Genomic DNA, 26,695 nt, shown 5'->3' on the forward strand with positions numbered 1-26,695 from the left:
GAAAAATATGGGGAAGGTTTATACTGTTAAAAAAGGGGGGTAATGTGGCTGTTTACAACTAAATCCAGAAACTAAGAAATCGAACTCCTTTATTGAAAGCTATATAAAAATTTCAAGTTAGTTGCCGAGATTTGTTTTAACGGGATAAGAAGATGTTTACAACCGAGTTGCATCAACTGTACTTGAAAGACAACTAGTGTCACAGTATCAGGGAACAGCGGAGATCTTAAAAATTGTTTTAAAAACCAAATGTTACTTTGCTTGTGAATTTGTAACCTGTTTTTTTTTTTTGGCATTTATTTTTCATTATGGCCCAAATATTCAAACTCGACTGCAGGTTCAACTGTTTTGTGGTTTGATTATGAAACCATGATGCTGTTACACAGCTGAAACCATATATTATACGCTGCATAATCAGACAAACATATTCTAATTATCGCTATGTGCAATTAAATCAACAATAAGATTAGTATGCCTTAGATCAATTTAGGAAATGTAATGACTTTCTAAGCTTCTGACTGGAAAGGAAGAAGACATTAATCCAAAACATTAACATGCAAAAAGCCAGGTTACAGATTACAAACAAACCCAGAGACGTTTTCGGAAAAATGTCCTCTGGTTTAAATCAGACTTAAAGCGTTTTGCCATATCGGCCATCCTTACATTTGAAAGTAAGAAGGCGGGATTGTGCAAGCCTGAGAATACCATCCTGACTATGAAGCGTTAAGGGGCCAGCTTCATGCTGTGCGGTTGTTTTGCTCCAGAAGAGACTGCTGCACTTTATGAAATAGATGGCATCACGTGCATATGATATTGTGTAGAACTCATCAGCTATAAAGTTAAAGCCTAGGCACTAATGAGCTTTCCAAATTGAAAATTAATCCTGTAAAGAAGACGGCTTCAGCGCCAAGTCATGGTATGGAATGTAAACCATCGCTATTATTTATGATATTATTTAAAGGTATACTATGCAACCGGGGTTGATTTTCCAGCGAGGCTCCCCCCAGAGGGCGAAAGTAAAAGTGCACTGTTGCACAAAAATTGAATTAAAGATGCTCAGCTGTTCTGGTTTCTCCATCAAGCCAGGCGCGGTTGTTTTGAGCTTAGCAGACAGGCGAACGCAACGAAAAGTGGAAAAAACGGCAGTACAAACAATGACTAACACGGTGAAGGTATGAACATCAAGCTTCCCGCAGCGCTATCTTGGCGAGGCGGCCATGGCCGCCTCGCCAAGCCGCCGCCTCGCCAGTTTTATTATTATTATTATTATTTTTATTTTATTTTTATGTTGGAGAGACGCTACCGCCACCGCCTCGCCAAGCCGCGGCCGCTGCGGTAGCGTCTCGCCAACATAAAAACAAACAAAAAAAAAAATTAAATAATAATAATAATAATAAAACTCGATATGTTTGCATGTTTATTTGACGTTAACACGCGGTTCTTTGTTGTTGCTTTCGCGCGTGCATATAGTGAATGGCAGGGCAAAAACACATGGAGTTCTCGCCGTAAAGCGAGACTTCTGTGTGTGCGGGCCGAGAGCTCTTGCAATTGCAAGTGCGGTATTTCCCGCACAGAACACCAGGGCGGCCGAGAAAACCTTTGTTCGACCTGAAATGACTCATTTAATCATCCAAAACGGTATGGAACACATTAATTAACTGAAAAATGTTGCATAGTATGCCTTTAAATAACGTCTTTGGCAAGCTATGCGCAGTGTGTGTTAAGCAGCTGACTGCAGGCTCCGCCTGAGCAGATAGCCCAACTAATTACTCAGCTAATACTTTGCTATTCTTCCAACTGTTTTAGCATAAAGACCTGAATGCCAAAAAGAATTAATATGTGCAATAAACACTTAAAACATAACACTAATCTATGTGGGGGTTCAAATAATCGACATTAAAACTGGGTTCATTTGTGGTCATATGTCAGCACCTAAACAATCCAAGCTAAGTTAATATAAGTAACTTAGCATGATATTTGTGTGCCAGTGCAAATGCTTAGTTGTGTTTTGTTTAATTAGTTTATTTATGCCTGAACACCTTTTGTATACTGCATTTTAAAACAGCTATGCATAAAATAAAGCTGCTTTCATTCGAGAATATTTTTTCCCTTTCATCATCACAGAGACAATAAAAAGTCTGAAGTTTACAACTAACCATGTATTAAAACTGTTTGATAGTGTTCCGTTTTGAGGAATTTGATGTTCTATTTTACTAATTACCTAAATACTAACCTGATTGTATTTAGACACAGCTGAGTTGAGAAAAAACTCCTTAACTCATGTAAACCAATTAAAACTAAATCATTGCTATTAGTTTTGGCTTTACGTGAAAAGTTTGGAGTTATAGACAGGAGCACAAAGAGACGTGCAACAGACAACCATATTCTGTCCTTTACAGGGAATATTGGTGATTAGCTTTGGCCCAGAAATCTTTTAATTTCACGACAGCCATTCACACTTGAATAGAACAGCATTTAATTTGACCACTCTGTTTAAGTTTGTTACATAAAAAAACACAACAACACTATTACCTTCTGGGGTCTCTCAAAATATTAATACTGTGTAAATGTTCACATTTCTCCCAACGGGTCATGACAATGTATGTACATCTGGAATTTTAATTTGATCAAAACTGTTTAAAAAGACATGCCGTCTGTAGAAGATAAAACCTTGAAGATCTTTGCTGGTTCACATCAAAAGAGGTTCTCCTTAAACTGACTTCAAGTCTTTCACAGAGTGGTGAACATCGCTTTACTTCAGAAGGACTCTCCCTCTCTTGGATGTTGTTTTTAGTTGTCCTTACGTTTCTGACACGCTGCAAATTCTGCTAATTATTTGTGAAATGCTCCACAGGGCTTTTGTTGAACCTCACACAGATTTGCCATGCTTTTTCCAGGCTCTGTTACATGCTTTTTTGATCTGTGTTGCTGGCATCAAACCCCACATGAGAAAACCAAAACCTAATGGATTTGAGGTTCCATTTGTGCCATTTTCAACCCTATATCGTTTTTTTTTTTAACCAAGGTAATTAACAGAAGCTTCTAATTTTTATATTGGATAATTTACTTCACCATAAATCATGCCATTAATCATTTAAAGTGATGGAAAGTGAACAGCGTGACTGAAACTTAAGTTTCTTATGCAACTTATTGTATACAATAAGCTCTCTTAAATTTAGTGTCATATAGGACTGCACCTTAATAGAAAAATATGCAATAGGCACCAATATCAGTGATTGTTGCGATAATATTATTTGCTAAAAAAAAATTAAATGGGTTAATTTTGCTAACATTGTCCAAAAATAATTAGTATTTCCAGCTACTGCAAAACAATAATTAGTTCCACAACAATATTGATTTATGGAAAAAGGCTCTTATTTTGGCGCTGAAAAACGAGAACTGTAGTTTCTTATTGAATTGACCACTTTAACACTACTTTACTCAAGTGTCACCAAATACATTAAATGTACATGAGCCTGAATAGATGGCATCTAACTATCTTGCTAACACCTATTGTTGTCCAAGCAGTTATTCATGATATGGATACAATGTTATATTTGCTATATATTGTCCAGGATATAAGTACAAAATGGAAAAGAAGCCCATATCTCAAAATCAGAAACACAGGAGAATGCCCTCTTTAAGTAGAGCAGATGTAAACCTCCTAATTCAAGAAATATCTATGAGAAGATAATCTCACGGTAAAATATGCCCAGCAGGGGTACACAATATAAATAAATAAAATATTTAACAAAACAGTGTTAACGTCTTTCTCCTTTTGAGTTATTACAAACACAGAACGCAGATGGTGAGCAGTCTATCCAGCAACTGGGTAAACTGAAATTCATCAGTTCTGTCTCAGCATTGTTTTATTCAAAAGGTTGTGCTGTTTTGGAGAGTTTCCTTGAGCTATTTAAAATTCTGGTACAATAATGGCTATTCCTATCTTTTCAGCTGAATGTTTTGAGGTATCTATGAAAATCTAAAACACAATCATAATAGTAGTTCAGGTTTTTCCTTTCTCATAAGTTCTACAGCCTGGCCACAACCTCACACGTGACCTGTTTTGTCCAATCACAGGCAAGCAAATTGTAATTGTACAGTAAGACAATGGGCCTGTATCATGCAAAATCATTTTTTGAGCTTTTAACCATGTTATCATGCTATTCCCTCAACACAATCATGGCCAGAGCGGGATTATGCTTGATTCATGCATGTTTGAGTAATCCTTGTGAGTCCTTCTCCCAGAGCAGGAGCCATTCCCTATACTGGAAAGCGAGCAGCCACCCCCTCCAGGTTTCAACACGTCCAACGACTGGGGATGTGAGGCAGATTGCGGTCATCTCTTCTCAGAGTTGAGACGAAGAGGCTCTTTTAGCACCTAATCTACAAATGACAGCAACTGCTCTTTTTTGATACAATGTGACGTCAAGAGTCTTTCTTCCTGGTTGGAAAAATAGCACCAGAAAAAAACTAATAACTGATCATTTCATAACAAATGAATACTTCGTGGTGCTAAAAGCAATATTTCACATATGCCTATAGTTAACGTTGGAAGGCTTAAAAAAAAGCATGATACAGATCCTTTAAAATGTCAAAATGTAATATAAATCAGAATGACTTTTTGTTAATTTAGTCGTTAAACTCAAGCACTGTCACAAATATAATATGCCAATAACATCCGAAAATCCCACTTTTCTAGCAGTGGAAGAAACAAGTTAGTGGTAGTTTTTTTTTAAGGAATTTATCAGAAGATCTTAATATCCTCCCAACACATTTTTTGTTACATTAAGCAGCGAGCATCATACATTTTATTACCGGAAGAGAAACCCTGAGTTAGGCCTGTACAATATATTGTGAATACAATACATATATTATCAATTTGTGCATTATTCATAACGCAAAGAACGGTTTGGAGGGGAATAATTGTTGGCTAACATATTCCAAGTGTTATGACCTTAGACAGAGTGTCAAGGCAGCAGTTGCTCCCACCGGACACAAATGACGTTGCGCAAAATGCTAAAAGTCACTGAGTGACTGATGCACAGATGAGAAAGAGAGGAAAAAATGGGTACAAATCCGAACTGATAACATCTTTGCAATATCTATCAATATTATTGATGCAGCCCTACCCTGATTCCACTGTGTTTACATAATTGGGCAATATGTATTGCAACCCAAGCAGTTCTTTGCTATATTGGTATTGTGTGCAGCGATATACAATGCACAAAAGTGGGATGTTATGAAGTTATTGGCAGAGAAAATTGCTGTAGAAGTGCTGGTTAACTGATGTGTGTGGTAGTTTTCTGTCATCGCAGAAAACTGCCAATACTTGCCCTGACCCCCCTTTCCTCAGGCCTAGGGGAGGCTTTGACATGTAAAGGAAGATGCTATGAGCCATACGAATGCAAATCAAGTAGTCACCACTGGTCTTGGTGAACACTTTCTTCACTCTTACATTTTAACAAGGATTTGTTGATGCAAGTGACTACAGAAGCCAAAATAACTTATTTTTATTTTTTTTAGTTTAATAGAATTGGGGATTCACATTCTGTGTAACCTTTTAAGGCTTATTCCATCAAAATGTGTGACTACATTAGAAATGGAGCAATTATTCAACCATGATTAAATGTACAATAAATCATTCTGATTTACGTCACATTGTGACAATGTTATTCATTGTAAAGTTACAATGAGCTCGCCTGCGATTGGATAAAACAGATCACGCGTGAGGTCACGGTCACGCTGGAGACCTCACAAGACACCCCGTGTCAAAAAAGAAAAATATTAACAGCTAATGGGATTTTGTACAGATATACAGACACCTCAAAAATTCAGCTGAAAAGAAAGAAATGGCCATTAATAAACAGAAACCCTCTGAACCAGCTGTAATGTACATGATGTTCCATTTATGCTTTTACTTTGAAATCTCGATATCGAGGTGAAGACAGGAAATGCTGTGCGGTGCCGAGGTAACGTCACTTGGAGATAAACGATCAGAGATGCCATAGGTCTGTTGTCTAGATTAACATTGATTAGAGTCATTTGTTAAAAATCAACAACAACAACGTAGAAATCAGCACCTCAGACAGCATTTTTTTTTTTTTTTACACTCCACTGTATGGCCAAGTTTAAAACAATGGCCGCACATGTGACATCAGCACCGTGATGCGCCAGACCCAAAATCTCCAGATTACAGAATCATTTGTTGTTAGAAATGTAAAACAATGTTAACATGAGGATGAAAGCCATGACCGTCTAAACATGTTTCTTTTTTCCCAGACCTCTGGCTACGTGTGGACTAGGCAAAAGCCTCACTTTGAGAATAAATTTTGACCAAGATTGTTCTTGGTTATCGGGTTTTAGATTAAAGTTGAAAAAGTGTGGGGGAAAAAGAAAAGACAAAATTATGTATTTTCCTTTCAATGTAATTTTTCTCGATATTTCGACTTTAAAAGAACATTTTAGAGAAAATAACCACCGTTTTCTTTTCTCCAAGTGACTCTAATGCTCTTTCAAATACAAAAGCCTAAGTACAGATTTATTTTTGCCACCAGGCACAGTGAAGAGAATGGTAAGGGAGCTAATGAATATGAAGCCAACTGAGAACTGCATGAGTTATCTCAAACTAAATCATAAGCAGCAAACTATAAAGCATGTCGTTCCAACCTGGCATGTTGCCGCAAAACTGGACAAGTATCCATATTTATCTTCCTAGCGCCAACTATGAGAAGTACGGTGAGGGGATGTATGTATGTTTGGGAATTGTAATGGTAATTTCCATTTTTAGGGTCACCAAATCTCACTGTCAACCATTAGACACAAACTGGCTGTTTAGCAGGGATGGCACTAAAGAAAAAAAATACTTTTCTGTTCTATTATCGCAAATGTTGACATGGGGAGTTTACTAAACTGAGGGGCACAAATAAAGGTTACAGCACTTGTATACTTGAACACATCCATATAATTTCTAGCCATTTGTAGACTGTTTTTACTGTTTACTTGGTCGGAGGTTTCAGCTTTTTCTTCAGGCCCAGGTAACATTTTACCATCTTCAACTGAATCTCTTTCTCCGCTTTAGTGTTCTGCACAAAGAAAAGAGAGAACAGACAAGAAAAGGAAGACACCGCTAAATATTTTGGCAAAAAAAGAAAAAAGCCACAAAAACAACAAACATGCAAAAAGAAAACATGATAAGCTAAACTAAAATAACCAAATCACAATCACAGAAAAGGCAGCATCAGTTTGAATCATTACCGGCAACCCCAATCCTCCGACTGCCAAAGAACAAAGTGAAGGAGAACAAAGCAAACAAAATCAAAGTTATAGCTTGCTTCTGACACCTACACATCAAAACCCACATCCCATTTGCTGTTTCATCCAGCATAATTTGCACTAAATACAGACCTGGCAATAATTGCAGAGGCCAAGGAATATCAATTAAATTGCAGTAACACTTCTAATTTACCTTGTGTTTATGCAGTAATTAGCCACATTCTTCTGCAACCTCATATTTAGAGTAGCTTGCAGCACAAAGACCCACACATATATACATATATATATATACATACATATATATATATATATATATATATATATATATATATATATATATATATATATATATATATATATATATATATATATATATATATATATTACATACACACACACACACACACACATACACAGATACATACATACATACACGAACACACACACACACACGTGTAGAAGCGTGAGTGTGTGTGTATAGCTTCTACTCATTTTGCCTCCTACCTACACACCCCCTCCCACCCTACAGGCAGCCCCTCCATCAATTATTAACACTTCTTCGCACTCCTTTACGAATCCCATGTTTCAACTGCAGAAATGTGCTGAGAAAAAAAGCCCTCCAGGGATCTCGATCCTGCTGGTCCCCTCTCTTGCACGTTCTGCATTCTTTCTTTTTGTTTTAAAAAAAAAAGAGAGAGAGAAAATATGGCACCCACTGCCTTCAGTGTGTTTTATTTTCTTCTGTAATTTAAAAATCTGAAAGCTCCAGACTACGCTCAGGGATATATGAAACAGATACACGAGATGTCACAGGGACTGGCTGGGTTTGGGTCTATTAGGTTGCAGTGATGTATGCTCCACTGTAAGTCTTGTTTTTATATATATATATATATATATATATATATATATATATATATATATATATATATATATATATATATATATATATATATATATATATATATATATATATATATATATATATATCTCCTTGGGATGTCAGTCATTGCTGTTCCTCTGAAAGACTAGTAATTGCAAGCAAAAAAAAAAAACAACAAATGGTTATAAGTGTTTACTGGGCTAATGTGACAGTGTATGAAGGCTGAATTGAAAAAAAAAGGGATACTCACTTTGATATCCCTGTAAAGAAGCAGCTTCTCTGAACGAAGCACAACATACTTGTCCTGGAATTTGTGACCAGAGAGCAGCTTGGAGCATCCATCACTGAACTTCATGTAGTCGCTTTTTATAAACTGACTCGGGTCTGTTGAAAACAGCATTGGAAGCACAGTGTAAGACATAAAGTAAAGACAAAGTAAAGATGATTTAAAGTGTCTTGCCAAAAAAAAAAAAAAAAAAAATAGAACTTCACAATTTTCAACAAAATACTCAAGTGTCTGTTATTAAGACTTTATCTTCTGGATAATTGTGAAGTAGAAAATAAACGATACATGGTTTTCAAAAATTGGACTAAACTACAATCTGAAAAGCATGGCGTACATTTGTAATGGGGCCCATTGAGTCAATATTTTTAGCGAAACTATGCTTCACTCTAATAAAAACTGCAAGTCTTAGGGAGTATGTCTATACATTCATTACACATTTAGCTTTTTTAGATTTTTTTCTTCATAGTCAGATTTGTTGGACAACATATGTGAACATCGATTTTCAAGCCTCACCGAGGAATATTCAGCTTTAGATCTGGACTTTGGCGCATCCCAACACGGGAATGTGCTTTGACCTACAAAGTGCCATCCCTTTATAGTGCTGGCTGTAGGGTTAGGGTTGCTGTCTTTTCCAGCTGCTAACAGGTTCTTTTTCAGGATTGCCCTCAATCTAACTCCCAATTAAATCCCAACAGCTACCGCCTCACTCCTTCATAAATGTGTGCCCACAGTATGACTGCCAACCCTATGTTGTAATGTAGAGATGGTGTATTCAAACTAATGTACACTGTGGAAATAATGTGCCACACACAGCCCTAAAGAAATCCCATCTGACCAGAGTATCTCCTTCCAAAAGTTTTGCTTGATTTTTGGACAAATTTTCAAAGTTTCTTACAGTATTTATTGCCTTTTTTCTTCTTCATTTATTTATATTTATTCCTGACCATTTTTGTGTGGTATTTAGTCTTCATAATACTTTGTTCAGTGATGTTCCTCAACAAACCCAAGGCCTTCGCAGAAGAACTGGATGTACACAGAGATTAAATTACACACACACGGTTTCCATTTGCTTGTTAGGGTGATATCTAAACAAAATGTGGAAAAGTGCAAGGTGTACAAGTCATCTCCAAGGGACCATAAAACATTTTAGCTAAATTTCTGTTCATTTCTAATCAAAGTATGCTCAAGAGAAAACCACTATATTGAATAATTGAATTTAGTTGCTTTATTCAATATAATATATTTGTAGTTGTATAATAAACTTTCACTAAAGTTCCCTTTACTTTCATTTGCTGGAATACACATTTTCCATTATCAAATGAAATTAACATCCAGACCTTTAAGCCTGAATTGAACAGTTTGTGGAAAAACTACGCATGCAAAAAAAAAAAGTATATATACAGAATTAGAAAAAAACATTATGTGAACATTGGCTCTTATTATACTTTTTTGGAGATGAATTTGTTAATGAAATACTGATTATAAATTCCTTTTTGGTCCTACAATAAATAACGTGTGTGCGGGAGGAAAAAAAGCGCATCGTCTTCTAGCATTGAGTTTCACTGTCAGGCTTTCATTGAGAGCATACTCTACCTTTCCCTCCAGACATTCTTTTGGCTCCGGCGAATTTCTTTATAACAAGAAAAGCAGAGCTTGGGCAGTCCAAGGTGCTCCACTCCAACACCTGCTCAAGAATCTTTTCACTGTGGTGCAGCGGTCGCTCTGTTGAAGGAAAAACAAAAGACCTTGTGTTTATTGGGGAGGTGAGTTATTAAAGAGGCAAATGTGGGAGGGAACGTAAAAGATAAAAAAAAAAAAATAGAATAAAATTAGCTGTAAAACCATTTTGTCCTCTGGCCTTGCCTGAATCCGACATGCACGAGACCAATCCACACCCAAGACAAACGCTTGTAAACCAAATAGCAACGTTATGATCTTGTTGTTCCTCCCATTGTCGTTAAAGAGCAGTTTAAATTATCTACAGCATATCAGGACCTGATTATAAAAACACACTCATGTGAAAAATAGACCTATTATCTCCTTCTAATTGGCGAACAGGGTGCATGCTGTCAGCCAAAAAAAGCAGATAATTTGTGTACTACCTCCTCTGCTCTGATGCTTCCATTTCTACACCCCCGCGTTTTTCATAACCAAAGGAGGCAAAAAGAGTCATAGTGGCATAACTTATTAATAACACAGAGCTTATCTCAGAGCTGGAATCTCTGCAGACCCATGGAAGCCATGGAATTAGTTCCTCTTTTCCCCCAACAAACATTACCCCCACCCCTCTCCTTTTTTCTCTTCCTTTTATTCTTGTTAACTGTGTTTATCTGAAGCTATTCACCAACATGACTAATTAATGCACTCCCTCTCCCCTCTTTGTGGCTTTACGAGCAAAAACCTGTCACGTTGTAGCCTTCACAACAGCTTGAGTGTTTACTCTTCCTCAGACATGCTGGTTTTGGCGTGGGGAGTATTAGGAACTTTCGGCAAATATATAAATAAGTATATTTAGTATTCAACACACCTTCGCTGCTAGAAGAGGACGGCATGTCCTCTGTAACTTTGTCAGAAAGAAAATAAACAGAAGAGTGAGATGTAAACTCCAAGTGAACTGATGAAAAGTGCATGGGGGACCGGTGAGCTAAGCAGCTTTGTGACAAATCTGACTTTCCTCTTTGCTTGATTCTCTCCTATGATCAAATGGTTAAGTGTGAAGCGCAAGGCGCTGTCACTGCCTATTAACGCTAGAGGAGGCGGGTCAGCTCTCTAGGTCGATCATGCAGGAAAGATGAAGTTAATCTATTACATACGATGGCACTGATGATTAATTAATGTGCATATCATCAGACCAATGATGCTTGGATAACTTCCCAGCGTGCCGCCACATTCACAGACACTGCTTCATTAAAGAGATAGCATAATCGCCTGATCGCAAGGGCAACAAACGAGAGCCTGTTCGTTGCATGAGCCCTGCAACAAAATGCCAACCATAAATGGTAATGTGACACTAATTGGATACAAAGCAGACCACAGGGGAAAGTTTAAAACCAAGACTTGTGCTGTTGAGGGATGCAAGGTTTTTTAATAAAGGAACCTTGAATTCATTATTGTCCAAGTATAGAACATTTAAAATGTTATAAATTGGTAGCACTGTTGCCTTGCAGCAAGAAGGTCCTGAGTTGAAATCGTAGCCCCGGGGTTTTTCTGCATAGAGTTTGGATGCGCTTCCTGTGTATGCGTGGGTTCATTCCAGGTACTCTGGCTTCCTCCCATGGTCCAGAAACATAACTGTTAGGTTAAATGCTCTCTCTAATCGTCCTTAGGTGTGAGTGTGTACGTAGTTGTTTGTCCTGTGTGTCTCTATGTTGCCCCTGTGATAAACTGGCAACCAGGCCTCCTACCCAATCTCCACTAGAGATAGACACCAGCATCCCTGTGAGCCTGCAGTGAATGATGGGATGGAAGCATGGAAAGAAATATGAACAGACACAGACACACATACAACATGAATGGTTTTTGTTTACTCCAACCCAACAAAACAAAAAAAAGCCTTAAAAGGGGCCAGGACAACAAATTACATTTTGTCTGAGGTTGGAGGGGTATAACATGGTCTGTTGTGCACTGATGAGGCTGTGTGAATGCCTAACTATAATACCAAAGGCCCTGCTCAGCGGCAGTCAGCTATGTTAATTGGCTCAAAAACAGTCAGATCAGAAAACGGGTTGTCTTTCTACATAGCTTGTCTTTCTATGTAATTTATATATTTTCCAATCACACCACACCATCAAGCACACTGCTGCCCCTCCCTTCCTCCCAGCAGATTCACCAGCTGAAATGAGAGGAGGAAGGCGAAGCAGCGAGCAGACAGGAGTCCCAGATCAGCCTCCCTGTAACGGCTCAAACAGGAAGCAGTTACTGCTAAAGCCGCGGAGCGCAAATTATCCCACATTCAACCTCAAGCTAGCTTCACAGCGGTTAATAAAAAGGGGAGCTCCACTCACAAAAGAGTTTTATGGGGACTTTAGTGAATATCGTTTCCTGTGGGGGAATTTAAGTCAGGGTTTTCCAGCAAGCAGATAAAAAAAAACAATTTCTGTACCGACACAGAAGGTGGCGACCACAGCGCTGCCATTACCTGTACCTTTTTTTCATTTCTAAATGCTGTCAAATGTAAAGAAGGTTCGTTTGTAGCTGAAAAATCCGTCTGACTGACGACCACCACGGCTGTCACTGTGACCGTGGTGGAGAGCGAGCAGACAGCTGTATAACGTAACGGTGTTGCGGGTATGCTGTCAGCGAATTCTCGGCTTCTGTATCTCGGTATAGAACTGGTTCCCAGCTGCATATTGCTGTGTTGTGGCACGGTGGGGAGCCGGCAACGGTACCGGGGCATTACTGTTCTGTGAGGAGAGTGGCCGGTAGCCCAGCTAACACAGTTAGCATTGTTTAATGCAGCCCGGCGGGCTTGTGAGCTGCCCACCATGATCCTCGCGTACCTTCAGGGCATTCTCTTTTTGACATAAAATGTCAGATTGAAATAGATAACTGGTCTGGTGATAACGATTGTTGAGGTAGAGAGAGGCGTGGCATGCCACACATCTTGTTTTGGTCAACAGACAGTGCTCAAGTGGTGAAATGTCACTTATGACATCAATTTGACATTGATTAAATGTAGAATATAATATGCTGAACAGGATTTTATTTTTAATATCCGTTTTTTTATTGTCACCTTTGTGTGAATTTGCATGCCTTTATTTGTCTTTCAGTTTGCTTCTGATACACATGAATTTCCCACCCTGAAGCACAATAAAGGGCATTTCTATACAGGTGGAAACGTGGCGGATAGATGGACGAAGGGTTGGACAGGCACACAGACAGAAGAAAGGCATGATCGTGACTACATATAACATACAAAGTGCCCAGACATGAACAATTTCTTTTTTTTTATCATCTTGACATTGAATCAATGAAAAAAAAAATCTAGAAATAGATTTATAATTCCATTCACTATCGTCTTTTTCCATTCTTTTTCAGACCTGGAGAGTGGTTAAAGTTCAGATTTTCCACATGAACCCTGTAAGTAATCTTAGCAGTAAAGATTTAGTGGGCAGCAGTCAGAAATGAGTGTAAACAACAGCTTAGACAGGTCTTTATGACTTATTTGAAAGCAAACCACAATTATAAATGAATTTAATCATAAAAACAACAAAAAGAGTAATCATGTATATTCAGACTAGAATATCTAAATAAATTTAGATATTCTATATATATATATATATATATATATATATATATATATATATATATATATATATATATATATATATATATATATATATATATATATATACACACACACACATATATATATTTATTTATTTATTTTTTTGTAGATATGTAGATCAATATTTTTATATTTATCTACATTTCTACTAGATCTATAGTCTGCAGTAACATATGCATATTTTTATTTAGATCTTCAAGTAAAATTACTGGAGTCTCCAACCTTTAATATATGTAAGTGATTTCTCACATATATTGTTTATCCGATGCATTTATTGCACACCACAGTTATTGCATCACACAACAATATGCTATCCAGGTCTCCACTTAGTGCTTAAAAGTTCATATTAATAACTCCATGGCAAGCATGATTACACAGACATTCTAACTAATGTGATCACCTTTTAAACTTTATTCCAATGGTTTTAAATAATAGTTAAATGAAGCATGGCCCTGTGAAAGCATGAATTATTCAAGACGGAGGAAAGCCTGCTGTCCTTTAGCCTGGGTTTACAGCCAAAAAAAACAAAAACAAAAGGAAAAGTTCATGCAGAGTTTCGGGCAAGGAAACAGCAGGACCTGACAACATTAATCATGAAAGTGTTTTTAGTAATTATATTTTAGCTGCAAAAAGCATATTGGATATTGAAAAACAGTTGTGATTGAACCGTTTATTATAAGAGAACTTGTACTTGTGTGTTGGTATGAAAAGCCAGAACAAGAACTGATAATGATTAATGACAGAAATTTAAAGAGACATGTGATACATACCTGCACATACAGTGCCATATAAAAAGAGACCAGCGTTTCTTTTAAAACTCAAAAGTTTTAGATCATACACATTTTAAAATTGGACAAAGATAAGCATATGATTTGCAAATGATCATCTAAGCCAATCTAGCCCCTTATGAAAAAGTTAAACTAATGCCACAGAAGCTCTGTTTGGATTTACATCTGTACTTTAATATTTTCTGCTTAAGAGCAGAATTCATGGTTTCATCAATTACAGCAAATTGTCCAGATCCAGAAGCAGCAAAGCATACCATACCATTAAACTACCCTCACTTTGTTTAAACTACTCTCACTTTGTTTGATTGTCAATTGTCAATAAGATTTCTTTTTTTTTTTTTTTTTTGGTCAGGAGTGGTTTTGGGACCCATGAATTACATGTTTGTTCTAAATATTGAACTCTGAACACTGACTTTTACAGAGGGAAGTGCTTTAGATTTGGGTTCTGGGTTCTTTTGAGACCTTGTGGTTCAGCCGTCAATGTCCTTTTGGGTGGATTTTGGTTAGCCAGTCACTCCTGGGAAGCTTCAACACTGCTCCATATTTTCTTGTGCATAAAACATGTACCAGCCATTTGTAAGTCCCAATGCCATAGGCTTTGTAGCTCCTTCCAGACTGACAGATATCAGTGACTTGGTTGTCTGATGATGAAGTTATTTGGATTTGGGCAAAATGTGTAGGTTTTTGAAATAGCCCACAAGGCCTACTACAACCTATAGGCTACTGTAGGTTGTAGTAGGCCTAGAACTTTCTAACAAAAATATCTCATTTAAGCAATTTCATTATTCTAAAGGTCAGGCAGTAATCAGACCTGGCTTTGGCCAGTTAAAGTGAACTCAGCTTTTCAAACAATGTGGCTTAATACTATTTTTAATATTTTTTTTCCCCCTTAAGAAATAAAAATCATAATTTAAAAACTGTCTTGCTATTTGGTCATGTTATCTGACTGATTTTAAAATTGCTAGATCTTCCAAAAGATTTGAGTGTGACAATAAAGCAAAAAGAAAGTCAATAAGCAGAAAATAACCGAACACGTCGAATACCTAGTTCTCCGTTTTCGATGACTTCAAAGGTGGTCCACAAGTCGTCTGCCTTAAAAGTGACATTTTTCATACCCAGCGCAGTTTCTGCAAGCTCTGAAGACCGCATACTTGGAGAGAGCTACCACAAGCAAAAAGGGGGGGGGAAAAGAAGGAAATTGTCACAAAGAGGAAAAACACCCCACCCCCCCCAAAAAAAAAAAAAAAAAAAACACAGACTTATGCAAACTTTTTCATTGTGCATGACAGAGTGACGCAAAAGTTTACCAGTCTCAACAGAGGAAACTGGTAAGAAAACCCTTTCTCTGTAGCGTTTATCTTAATGTAAACCCTCTTAAGGATTGCAGCAAACTTTAAATAGGAGTCTGTGACCTTCAGAAGCCGCCACCCCTTGGAAAATGCAATTACTTGCATAATTTAAACAGATTTCTTTGATTAGTTTGCTTTTGATTCATTCCAGTGGCAGTAATCCCACCAGGTTAAACCACCGATGTCTCAGCCTTGTTCCATCAACCTCCATTTCTTGTTCAAGCCACCCTTTTCACCCTTAACAACCTCCATCTCCTCCTCATGCTCTCTCACTCCCCCCCCCCTTTTTTTACTTCAGGGCATCCAGAAACAAGCGGTTTATGAATAAGACGCCCACTCTCACCTTTATTAAACAGCATTGCTCCGGCTCTCGCTTTTCCAGGTACACCTCGAAGATCAAATCCCCTGCTGGACAGAACTGGAGAGGAAGGAGGAAAAAAAGAACAGAATTTCAGCTCCAAAGTGGTAAAACATCAAACTACACAATAGTGAGAGAAATGGTTAATGCAGTCGTGGAAGCCAGAAGTGTTTTTTTCTTTATTTTTGCCAAAGCAGGAGGTAAAAAATAAAATAAAAGTAGTGTTAATAGAAAGCAGAACCTGACTAAATAAAGAGAGCATAAATGAGGCAGGTACACACTGAAAAGGAAGAGGGCACAGGCTGGATGTCTCACTTACAACCCAAATAAAATGCTTTACTCAAGTATCACGTTATAGTTAGAGTTTAAAGAGATTTAGAGGGCACACCTTAAGACTCTTCATGTGTTACTTTAGTATTCACTCACAATATACATATTTTTTTAATATTCATAGTATTTCTTCGAACAGAAGAAGGTTAAGTGGCAGAATGGGCCCTGTGGTCAACGAGGAACCTTTGGTGGGAAAAAAGAAAATCTAAAAGGTAAAAAAGAAGCAAAAGAAATAGTCGGCTTCTGAAAATTAATGGGGGAAATGTTCAGACTGTTTAAGGAGCTGAATGCTAATGCTACTACAGCCAGCTGCAGTTCAGTGGGAGAACGCAGCATCAAGACCAGCCAAGAGCTAAAGAAGCATGTGAACAGCATGTGAAACAATTCTTAATGGAGGGGACCGTTTTTCTATTTTTTTCCTTTTCTTTTTTTTTTTTTTTTCTTTTTGGCAAAAGGCAATCACAATGTCGTCCGGTTGCAGCAGACTGAATAAGCCGAGTAGGATTTTCTTTTATATTAGTTGAAAAATAATTCTACCTGGAAGCACTAACAGCCTATCTGAAAATGACAAAAGTCCACCATAAACCATTGTTCCACAGTGCTAGCTCCAGAAATTTCATTGCCTTCTGCTTGAGTTTTAATAGCGTGGGAGAAAAAAAATTATGTTAATTTTGTGTTATAACCGTTTAAACAAACTATTCCTCCTAAATTTAACCTCAGTAATAATATTTTATCCCTGGAGCCAAGTGTGTATAATTGGTTATCATTTGCTGAGATATATTTGTGAACAAACCAAACTCAAACACAAAGAAAGAATGAAGTCGCAGCATGAGATTGTAACTCTGTTAACACATAAGTCAAACAATAAAGATTATCATTTTCACAAACTAAATTTGCCAATTCCTAAAATAATTTTATATTGCAACTGCATATATTGCAAATCGCGAGAGCTCCTTCAGGGACAGACTCCTGCATTCTGTGTCCACAAAGGAGCGTTATCGTAGATCCCTCCTCCCAGCAGCTGTAGGCTTTATAATCACTGCTCCCAACAAACTCAGTAACTATTTATATCCCTGCTGTTTTTCTTTCATTTCTTGTAAATAGTCTGTTGTTTATTATACATAAAACACAAGAATGTTTTGTACATTTTCTAAAATCACTCCTCTGTTGCACGATTCTTTAATCTGGGTTTGCAATTTTAAATAACTGTACAGTATTTTTCTTGTGATTTTCCCTAAAGTCTCTTATTGTTTTTTTGTCGTTGTTGTTTTTGTATTTTCTTACCTTTGTGTGTATTAGCATGCTTCAATTTGTGTTTTACTCTGCTGCCATTACACCTTAATTTCGTCCCGTGTTTGACAATAAAGAATATTTCCACTCGGTTCTATTTAAAAGGAAAAAAAAAACTTTACATTTTACTAATTAAAATTAACAGATGTGAAGTTATATTTCTTTTGTTTAAGACTGCCGTTATTAAACAGCAAGACGAAATTCAATTCTGACACACTTCCTAAAGCATTGGCCTGAAATTCCCTCTAATTAAAGTCACATTTTTGACAAAGTTATATTCAAGACAATGACTCAGAATTTGAAAGGAGGACTTCGGTGAGCTCACTCTCTAGAAAATGGAAAACTAAGTGAGCATGGAGGGGTTCCTTTTTCCTTAGCTACCTTGAAATTACAGGGGCATTCCTTTGTCATTTCAATGGGCAGGTGAACCGAGGTCCATTAATGGCTTGAGCTGTCTTATAATAAGAGGGATGAGGCCCCTCCAGACTCTTGTGGCCCAAAAATGACTCCGAAATTACAGTCATTTAAACCAATGGAGCAAAAAGCTGTAATTGTGAAAATGTCACACTCGGATATGAAGCCACGTTGTTACGCTCTGTTCCCTTTTTCCCTCCTGCTATTCACTTTTGTGTGGAAGCAGAGAGATGTCTTTGAGACCGCCGAATCTGCGGAGCTACAAGTGAAGAAAATTAGAAAGAATCAAGGCATTTTGTAGTTAATTAAAGCCGGGCTGGCGCTGGTTGTAAATGCATGGTATCGATTTTAGAGAGTCAGTCCTAGCTTAAAAGGCATGGCACTGTCTTGCACCTCATTATATCACTGATTCACTTACTCCCCACTGTACCCCTAGCTATCCTCTCCTCTCAAGGATGCATCGTTGCCATTCCCTAACATTTATACGGACCCTCAGGACATTCACCTGCAGAATACAGAGCTGTGAAAACGTAATTGCTCACTAATGGATCTCTTCTGTTGTTGCTCTTTCATCAGTCTTAAATTTGTCAGGACACCAAATGAATTGTTATTCTACACAAAGAGAACCTGGTTAAAACAAAGAAATTTTCATCTATTTAGGGAAAAACACAATCATAGTTACAGCCCCCTTTATTAAAACATGGTTTTGTTTCAGTAGCGACACCCAGGGCTGAATATTACCTGATCTATGGAGGCAACACATCCCTTTAATAGAACATGTCTCATGGCATAAAGTAGGCTATAGGATCTCAAAAAGCAGCACCTCATTCCCCGATCAGAAAAGCATCAAGGACAGGCGATAAACCGAGTTATTGACATCTATCAGTCTGGAAAGGCTTATGAAGCCGTTTGTGAGGCACTGGGACTCAAGCAAACCACAGTGAGAGTTGTCCACAAACCGGGAAACATGGAACAGTGGGAAACATACGCAGCGGACAGCTTGCCTTTCAGATTCATCAAGAAAGTGAAACCTTGACTTATCCTGAAGCTGAAATTAACTAGGAACAAAATCTAAAGCACTGCAGCCTCTTTTTTTCTGTTAATATCAATGTTCATATTAAATAACGAGAAAGGAGCGGGGCTACAATGGCATCCACTGGAGAATTCCAAGGCAAAAACCAATTCTCTCACACACAAAAAAACAGAAAGACCAATCTCACATTTGTCAAAAAAAAGAAAAAAGAAAAAAAGAAAACAAAACACATTCACAATTTCCGGGACTTTGGGGAAATACTCTGTAAACTAGTGGGACATAACAGGAACTTTTGGATGGTGTTTATCCCATTTGTCCTGGAATAAAACCAAAACCATCGAGCCAAACATGGTGGTGTTAGTGTCATGGTCTGAGGCTGCTTTGTTGCTTCAGACCCTGGAATGATTTGCCATTAATGATGGAGCCATAAATTTTACTCTTTAAATGAAAGGACAATATCTGGCCATCAACAGATGCATTTAATAATTCATAATAATTATTAGTTGCAATTTTCATTGCAACATACATTCCAATGAACCCACCCAGAGTGGCAGTCTGTGGGATTTGAACCTAGAACCTTGCAGCCTCTCCAGGAAGAAAACACCCTGCTCGTTAACCCTTATGCCACCACTGCCTTGTTTAGCTCAACCACATTTGGATAATGCAGCAGGAAAATGAGGTAAACCACACCAGGAGATTCACCTCTGGAGGGTTAAAAAAAACAAAAAAAACAGGATGTGAAGATTTTGGGATGGTCTAGTCAAAGTCTAGATATAAATCTGAATGATGTGATATAACCCAAAACAGGCAATTCATGATTTAAAAACTCTCCAACCGGACTGAGTTAATAGAAAAAGGAGTATTTATTCAAACAAGGTCAGGTTGGATTGAATAACTTTTTCCTATGAAAAACTATGAGACATACTGCCTAGATGGTCTTTCCGATTAGTGGCTCAGACTCAATATTACAGATCAACATTTGCACTTGGCTGCTTTACTATTTCTTTATTCCTACAACAGCACTGAAGGAAAACTAAAGCTTGGCATGCAAGCACTGAGTGGAAAGTGCAGCTGAGTTTAAGTACAGCCTAACTGGGCAGCCCTAAACAGCTGTAGACTGGTAGAGACAACTAAAACAAGAACAAACGGGATTTAATGTCTCAATAGATTGCATTTGTGCTACTTTATTATTAAAGGGAATTCAATAGCGATTTTTCTGCTGCATTTTTCTTTGTGTGTGTGTGTGTGGAGAAACTGAAGAATGAAAAATAAACCCGTCTCTTGCCAAGTTGGAGCCAAAGTTAAAATACAAAGCACTGCTGGCATCTGGATGCACCACATTGTGTGAGGGAGGGAAACTTATGGCGCGCACAATAAGAAATCTGAAGGAGGAACATTTGGATGAACTAAGTAGGAGTGAAACAATTATCCCGATTTGTAGTTCAGTAGACGTTCATTTTCTCACTCCCCAAATCGTTAAGGTTTTTGGCAGCTCACGGTTTACATGAATAATCCCACATCATTCTCCTCACTGATAGTGACTCATATTTAGCAAAAGTAGCTTAGTTTATTGATAAGCATATACAGTTTGATCTATATTCAATTAGACACCTGGAAGAGTGTAAAATATTATAAAAAAAAAGTGTGATAAATGTTGCCAGAAGCATATCTTACACGCATGGCTCCACTCAGCCACAGTGAGGCTTTAAACAAGTCAGAAATATGCGCTTATAGGAGCTTCACCATGCAAAACCCCAGGTAATAAAACCAGGATTTTAAAATATTTTCTAACTATATTGGCAAACAATGAAGAGGTGTTAAAACAGAAATTATGTGTGTTGTATGGATTTAAAGTAGGAGTCTCTCTACAGAGTTCTGGACAAACTTAACACGATAAATCGACAGGAAAAGTTTGCCTCACAACAATCTACAGAAGATGATTTTAAGGAAGGAGTTTCAGAATTGGAAACTCATGTTAGTTTTTTTCCACCCACTGGTACTCAAAAGTGCCTGACAATGCATACGGTGTGCTGTTTTAAAGAGATATGCTAAATGCATGATGCCAGTTTATCGCAACGCAAGAAAAACACAGATTTGATTTAATTGCTAAAAGTTATATGGATAATTAATATGATTTCCAAAAAAAAAAAAAAAAAAAATTTGGAGCATTGGAACAGAAGAGCAGATCTCTCAGGAGTGTTTTATCTTTAGGAGACAAAACTTCACAAGCCAAATTTGAGGGCATTTTATAAAACATAAACTTTGTTAATGGCTCCAATTAAAGATACAATAAAAAAGATAAAACCAAAAATTACTCTTTTACTGTTCACTGTTTAAAAAAAAAAACCTTCAGCAGAGTAAAGCAGTAATTAAAAATCCATCTGAAGTTCTGTTTTATGTGAAAGCTTCAGACACGCCATAAAGAGTTGGAAAAGCATGCATACCCACTGTGAGTCCAACCTTTATAAATCTGAGGGTGGCAAATTACATTTTCATAAACTTTTATCGTTTTTTCAGACACAGAGTGGTGAGGAGATGCTCAGCATTAAAACTGAAGAATACAAAATAGCCTCTTTTACAGAGTGCCCGCAAGTATTTATTCAAAAAATGACTTTGGGTTATGTTTGGGCACACAAACAAAGAATTTGACTTTACTTCTACTTTGCTTTTGATGTACAGACATTTTAAACATATACATTTGGTAGGAAATACCAGAGGTATTTTTTATGCAAACTCAGAGTTTCTCCCATTGTATTATAAGCCTGGCTGACCATCAGGCTTTACTCACCTCCCTGCCAGGCTAGACTGTTTATTTTACATCAGTCTTTTTATACACCAGTAACAGTGATTCCAAAGATGGTATTAGGGTAGTCAAAATAATTGATGCCACGATGTTTAAGAGCAACTTAAAAAGGTCGGTAAAGCTACTGTTTCTCAGACAACACAAGCTAACGCTGTTTAGCTCGACGGACAGAAAAAGCCTAATAACCAGGTCCTGTTGGTCTGAACTCCGCCTTCGAGCTGGGCAGTGCTGCACCACGCAGCGCCTGGGATGTCCCCTGGACCCAGTGCAGGTGGTGGGAGACAGAAGGACTGCAAGAAAAATCACATCACTGATGGACAATGTCTCCCACCCCAATGCATGAAGCTGCTGCTCTGCTTTTATTAACAGACTGCTGCATCCCAGATGCTCAAAGGAGCGCTTCCGCAGGTCCTTCATCCCAGCTGCTGTCAGACTTTATAACCCCTGCTGCTCACAACAGACTCAAAAGTTGTTTATAAAACATTCTAGGAGTTGCACGGGTGCTTAAACTAATCAAGAATCATTTACACTAGCTATGTTTATATGCACGCAATTTCACGATTGGATTGAAAGGCATTCGGATTGAAAAACTAAGAGTAATCAGATTGTACAATTTATATGGGCACACAATTAGTCCAATCATGATGTGTGTCTACGAGCACCTGGTTTTATTCAGAGCAGAACGACGGACATGAGCAGAGTTATCAAATTTCCCCTAAAATCAAACACCAAAAGCCCCCGCAGAAGAGGTAGTACTTCAGTCTTAGCTGAACAAAACAATAAACTAAGCAGTAGTTGTTTGTTTGTCTTCCAAGCATCAAGGATTGACTCTATGTCCATATAAATGTAGCTAGTGTCTCTCAGATACTAATGTCCTTTTGCACACTTTTTAGGAAGGAAGGAAGGAAGGAAGGAAGGAAGGAAGGAAGAAAGGAAGGAATGGAAGGAATGGAAGGAAGGAATGAAGGCCAACATTTTGAAAACGGGATAAGGAATTTAATCTTGAAATACAAATACTTCTCTTTTACTATCTTGGTCTATACCTATCCAGACCTGGAGAATACTGATATCAAAAACCGGAACTGTCCAGAATGTGTGGGAGCCCTGTTTTCAACACACGACTGCTCCTCAACAGACACAGCAGCAAGAAACAAAGCCAGCAAGTGATTAGAAGTGACAGGGAAAAAGTGAAGTAAGATGATTAATGTAGCATTAAATTACTCTGAGGACCGCTTTGGAATGCTAATTCAACCCTAAAATAAAAGCCCCACCCTGCACTGGCTTAATGTAGATGATACAGCTTTTGCATTGCCATAAATCACCAATGTTAGGTAGAGTGAGTGTAAATAATTGTTTTCAACGAGGAAAAATAACTTCCCCATTTTTAAAACCTTTTATTCTAAAACATTAAAGTCTTTCTTAGCTTGTGAAGGCTTTACCTGCACAAGCCCTCCTGAGTAGCCCTCAGGCCCGACATGCTATGAAACAGAACAGAGACATTGGAGGGAAGATTGTGGGGGCAGAAAGCCTTCATAAACAACTCTATTCTGATTTCAGCAATGGAGGCACCACGGGATTTAATTTTCCACCAACTTATCTAAACCAAGAGGTTTTTTTTTCCCCTCCCCATCATTCAGGCATAAAGTACCTGCTGTAAAGGTCAACGAGAACAAAATCCCAGCTTCTACTCCCTCTGCCTCCCCTGCTCATTTCTGCTAGAAAAAAAAACGACGGGAAAACGAAGCCTACGTTTGAATCCCCTGATGCATGAAGGCAAATCGATGTGCGCACACACACACACACACACACACACAAACACACACACAAGCGCCTGATGCGGAAACAGAACACGCATTTCTATCAGGGCTGTGTGGGTCGACTTACTGCTGCGTCCTTCTTTTCATTCCAGCGTGTGATGAAGCTATTCTCTGTCTCCATCTGTTGCACCTGGTCTTCATTGACCTGTTTGAGGCGACACAGAAACACATCAGTGCTCCCAATCGGACACCAAAAACACATTTAAGTCAATTGTACTCGCTTGATGGAAACATGAAGCCAGGCTGCGGTCGTATGTTATTCGGATTTAAAGTGATAAATCAACACATGCGCAACACAGTGAACCGTACGGAAAACGAGACACGGTTTCCAAGACCTTTGCATGGTCTGGAAACTGTGGTGTGCGTTTTTCAATAGCTCCACTTTTATTCAGACGACCCTGAATAAATATCCATTACACCCAATTACCTTCAGAAGTCTTCTGATTAGTAAACAGAGTGCACCTTTGTACAGTTTAATCTCCAGCATATACCCAGCTCTCCGCTGGAGGTCTCACAAGATTGTTAGAGAACAGTAGCGGATAAACAGCGTCTTGATGAACAAGTAGCACGGCAGGCAGACATGTCGGGAATAAAGCTGTTGAGAAGTTGAAAGCAGAGGTATGTCAAAAAACAGTAGCTGAATTACCGAATACCCCAGACTAATGTTCAGTTCATCAAGTGAAAAGAAAAGCAGTGACTTTGGAGGAACCGCAAAGACCCTCGGCTCGGCTGCACAGGTGGCAGAATCTTTTGACTTGAGAACTGTAAGCAATCCACTAATAAAATAAAGAAACTTTATGACTTACATGTAACACACAAAGCGTGGCAAATAAAAAAAAAAAAACCTGCACATCAACCATGTGCACAGCGTCTGCATTGTGGAACATGGTGATGGTAGAAACATGCTATGGGGTGCTTTTCATGAGCACCACAGCCAGTCAGAGTTGACGAGAAGATGGATGGAGCTAATCCACGTGGCAAGGGCAATCAAGGAAGAAAACCTCTCAGAGTTTGCAAAACACATGGGGCTGAGGTGGAGGTTCCCCTTCCTGTAAAGCACCAAACATCAACACAGAGCCGGGACCAGAACGTGCTCACGTGTTCTGGTCCCGAAGCTCTGACCGAAATTAAATGGACGTTCAAAGACACTTTCCATTCAGTCTGGGGTCTTTCTGCAAGAAATTTGCATGGCCTTGTACTTGGCTTGGGTTCTCTCTGGGTACTCCGGTTTCCTCCGAGAGTCCTAACACATTTAGGTTAGTTGGTTACTCTAGTTTGGCCGAAAGTGAAAGTGTGTACGCGCATGGTTGCTTGTCCTGTGTGTCCGTGTTGCCCTGCGATGGACTGGCGACCTGTCCAGGGTGCACTCTGTCTTTCACCCAGTGGTCGCTGGAGATGGGCACCGGCCCACCAGCGACCCTGTATGGATAAGCAGGTACAGGTAATGGATGGACGGTTGGATATGCAAAGCTGGGTAGAGACATACCCCAAAAGACTTGGTGCTGCAGGTAAAGTCCATTCTACAAAGCTGATACTCAGGAGGACTGAATACAATTGCATGCCATACTTTTTAGATTTTTTTGTAAGAGAATTGGAAAAAAAAAAGGAAAAAAAAAATTATATATATATATATATATATATATATATATATATATATATATATATATATATATATATATATATATATATATATATATATTTATTTATTTATTTATTTATTTAATTTTTTTCCCTCATTACAAGTATGTGCTACTTCTGTTATTACATCACATTAAACAAAAAAACATTGATAAAGTTTAAGGAGCGTGACTGCATTTGGAAGTCACAGTAAATATAAGAAAGACAAACAGGTCTAATCCAGAGAATGGGGTTAAAACTAGCAGCGGAATGAGGAAATTCAGGAATTTCTTTTTGCAGTAAAAGTTGGCTGTGAATGTTTGATACCGCTCAGCTCCAAGCACATAGTCTGCTTTCATAAAGATCTGTTGGGAAAATTACTTTTCTTTTTCCAACTTTTTTTTCCCCCCCCTAAACTTCATTATCATTTTCAAAGAACAATTTGATTTGTCAGAGTCATAGAAATGGCGGAGAAGATGGCGGTAGGGGAGGGGGACTCTCAAGCTCATCGAGCGTGTTTGGACCTGATAATAGAGCCTGCCGACGACATCCGGCACAAACCCGAAGCTTTAATTACTGAGACATCTTCTCTCTTTTTATGTCGCATCGAGTGCATTCACTCTGAGCTTAATGGCTATTTGTCATGCAAACGATGGCGTCTCAAACCGATTTGGAGCGAATGCTTCTCCTGTAACAGCCGAACGAGAGAAAGATCGGGACGCTCCACGATGGAATTAGCAGCTGCTCGGTGCTGCGTGTCCCGTAAGCCATGCGGCTCTGCCAGGGTAGGCGTGATCCTGCAACCCTCTCTCGTTCATCTACGCATCAGCAAAAAGTCAAGCCTGTTGTGGAGCTGTGGCAGCAACAGTTCAGCTCCCCAGATGGTTGAAGTGTAAATAAAGTCATAACTGCAGCTCGGTTTAGATATGCAATATGGTCTTATTTGGATAATTCATTCATCTCCGTCTCTTGTCAGGACTAAATTTGGCCTGAAACGTTAAGCTCCATGTGCTTCACATTTAGAAAGGTTTCTATCTGCTTTTAGTTCAAAACAGATTTGCAACTGTTATTACCACAGCTACTAAAATAACACTGAAGAACAATATATTACTGATATTAATATAGTTACAATTGCATCAATACATTCTTTATTTGAAAATACAACTAA

At 38.3% G+C, this 26,695-nt stretch overlaps 1 protein-coding gene across 1 annotated transcript in view; it reads right to left on the reverse strand.

The window, feature by feature from the left end:
- Window positions 1–26,695, reverse strand: part of zmp:0000000660 (arf-GAP with Rho-GAP domain, ANK repeat and PH domain-containing protein 2) — a gene marked incomplete at its 5' end in the record, with an annotated part of 140,874 nt that overhangs the window by 16,839 nt on the left and 97,340 nt on the right. Inside the window, 6 exon segments of the mRNA XM_036133884.1 lie at window positions 7,003–7,085; window positions 8,406–8,539; window positions 10,035–10,163; window positions 15,560–15,677; window positions 16,209–16,283; window positions 23,978–24,055. Of these exon segments, the coding sequence (XP_035989777.1) occupies window positions 7,003–7,085; window positions 8,406–8,539; window positions 10,035–10,163; window positions 15,560–15,677; window positions 16,209–16,283; window positions 23,978–24,055 (617 nt within the window).

This window comes from Fundulus heteroclitus, unplaced genomic scaffold (assembly GCF_011125445.2).
Source record: "Fundulus heteroclitus isolate FHET01 unplaced genomic scaffold, MU-UCD_Fhet_4.1 scaffold_69, whole genome shotgun sequence".
In the NCBI taxonomy this organism is placed as follows: Eukaryota; Metazoa; Chordata; class Actinopteri; order Cyprinodontiformes; family Fundulidae; genus Fundulus; species Fundulus heteroclitus.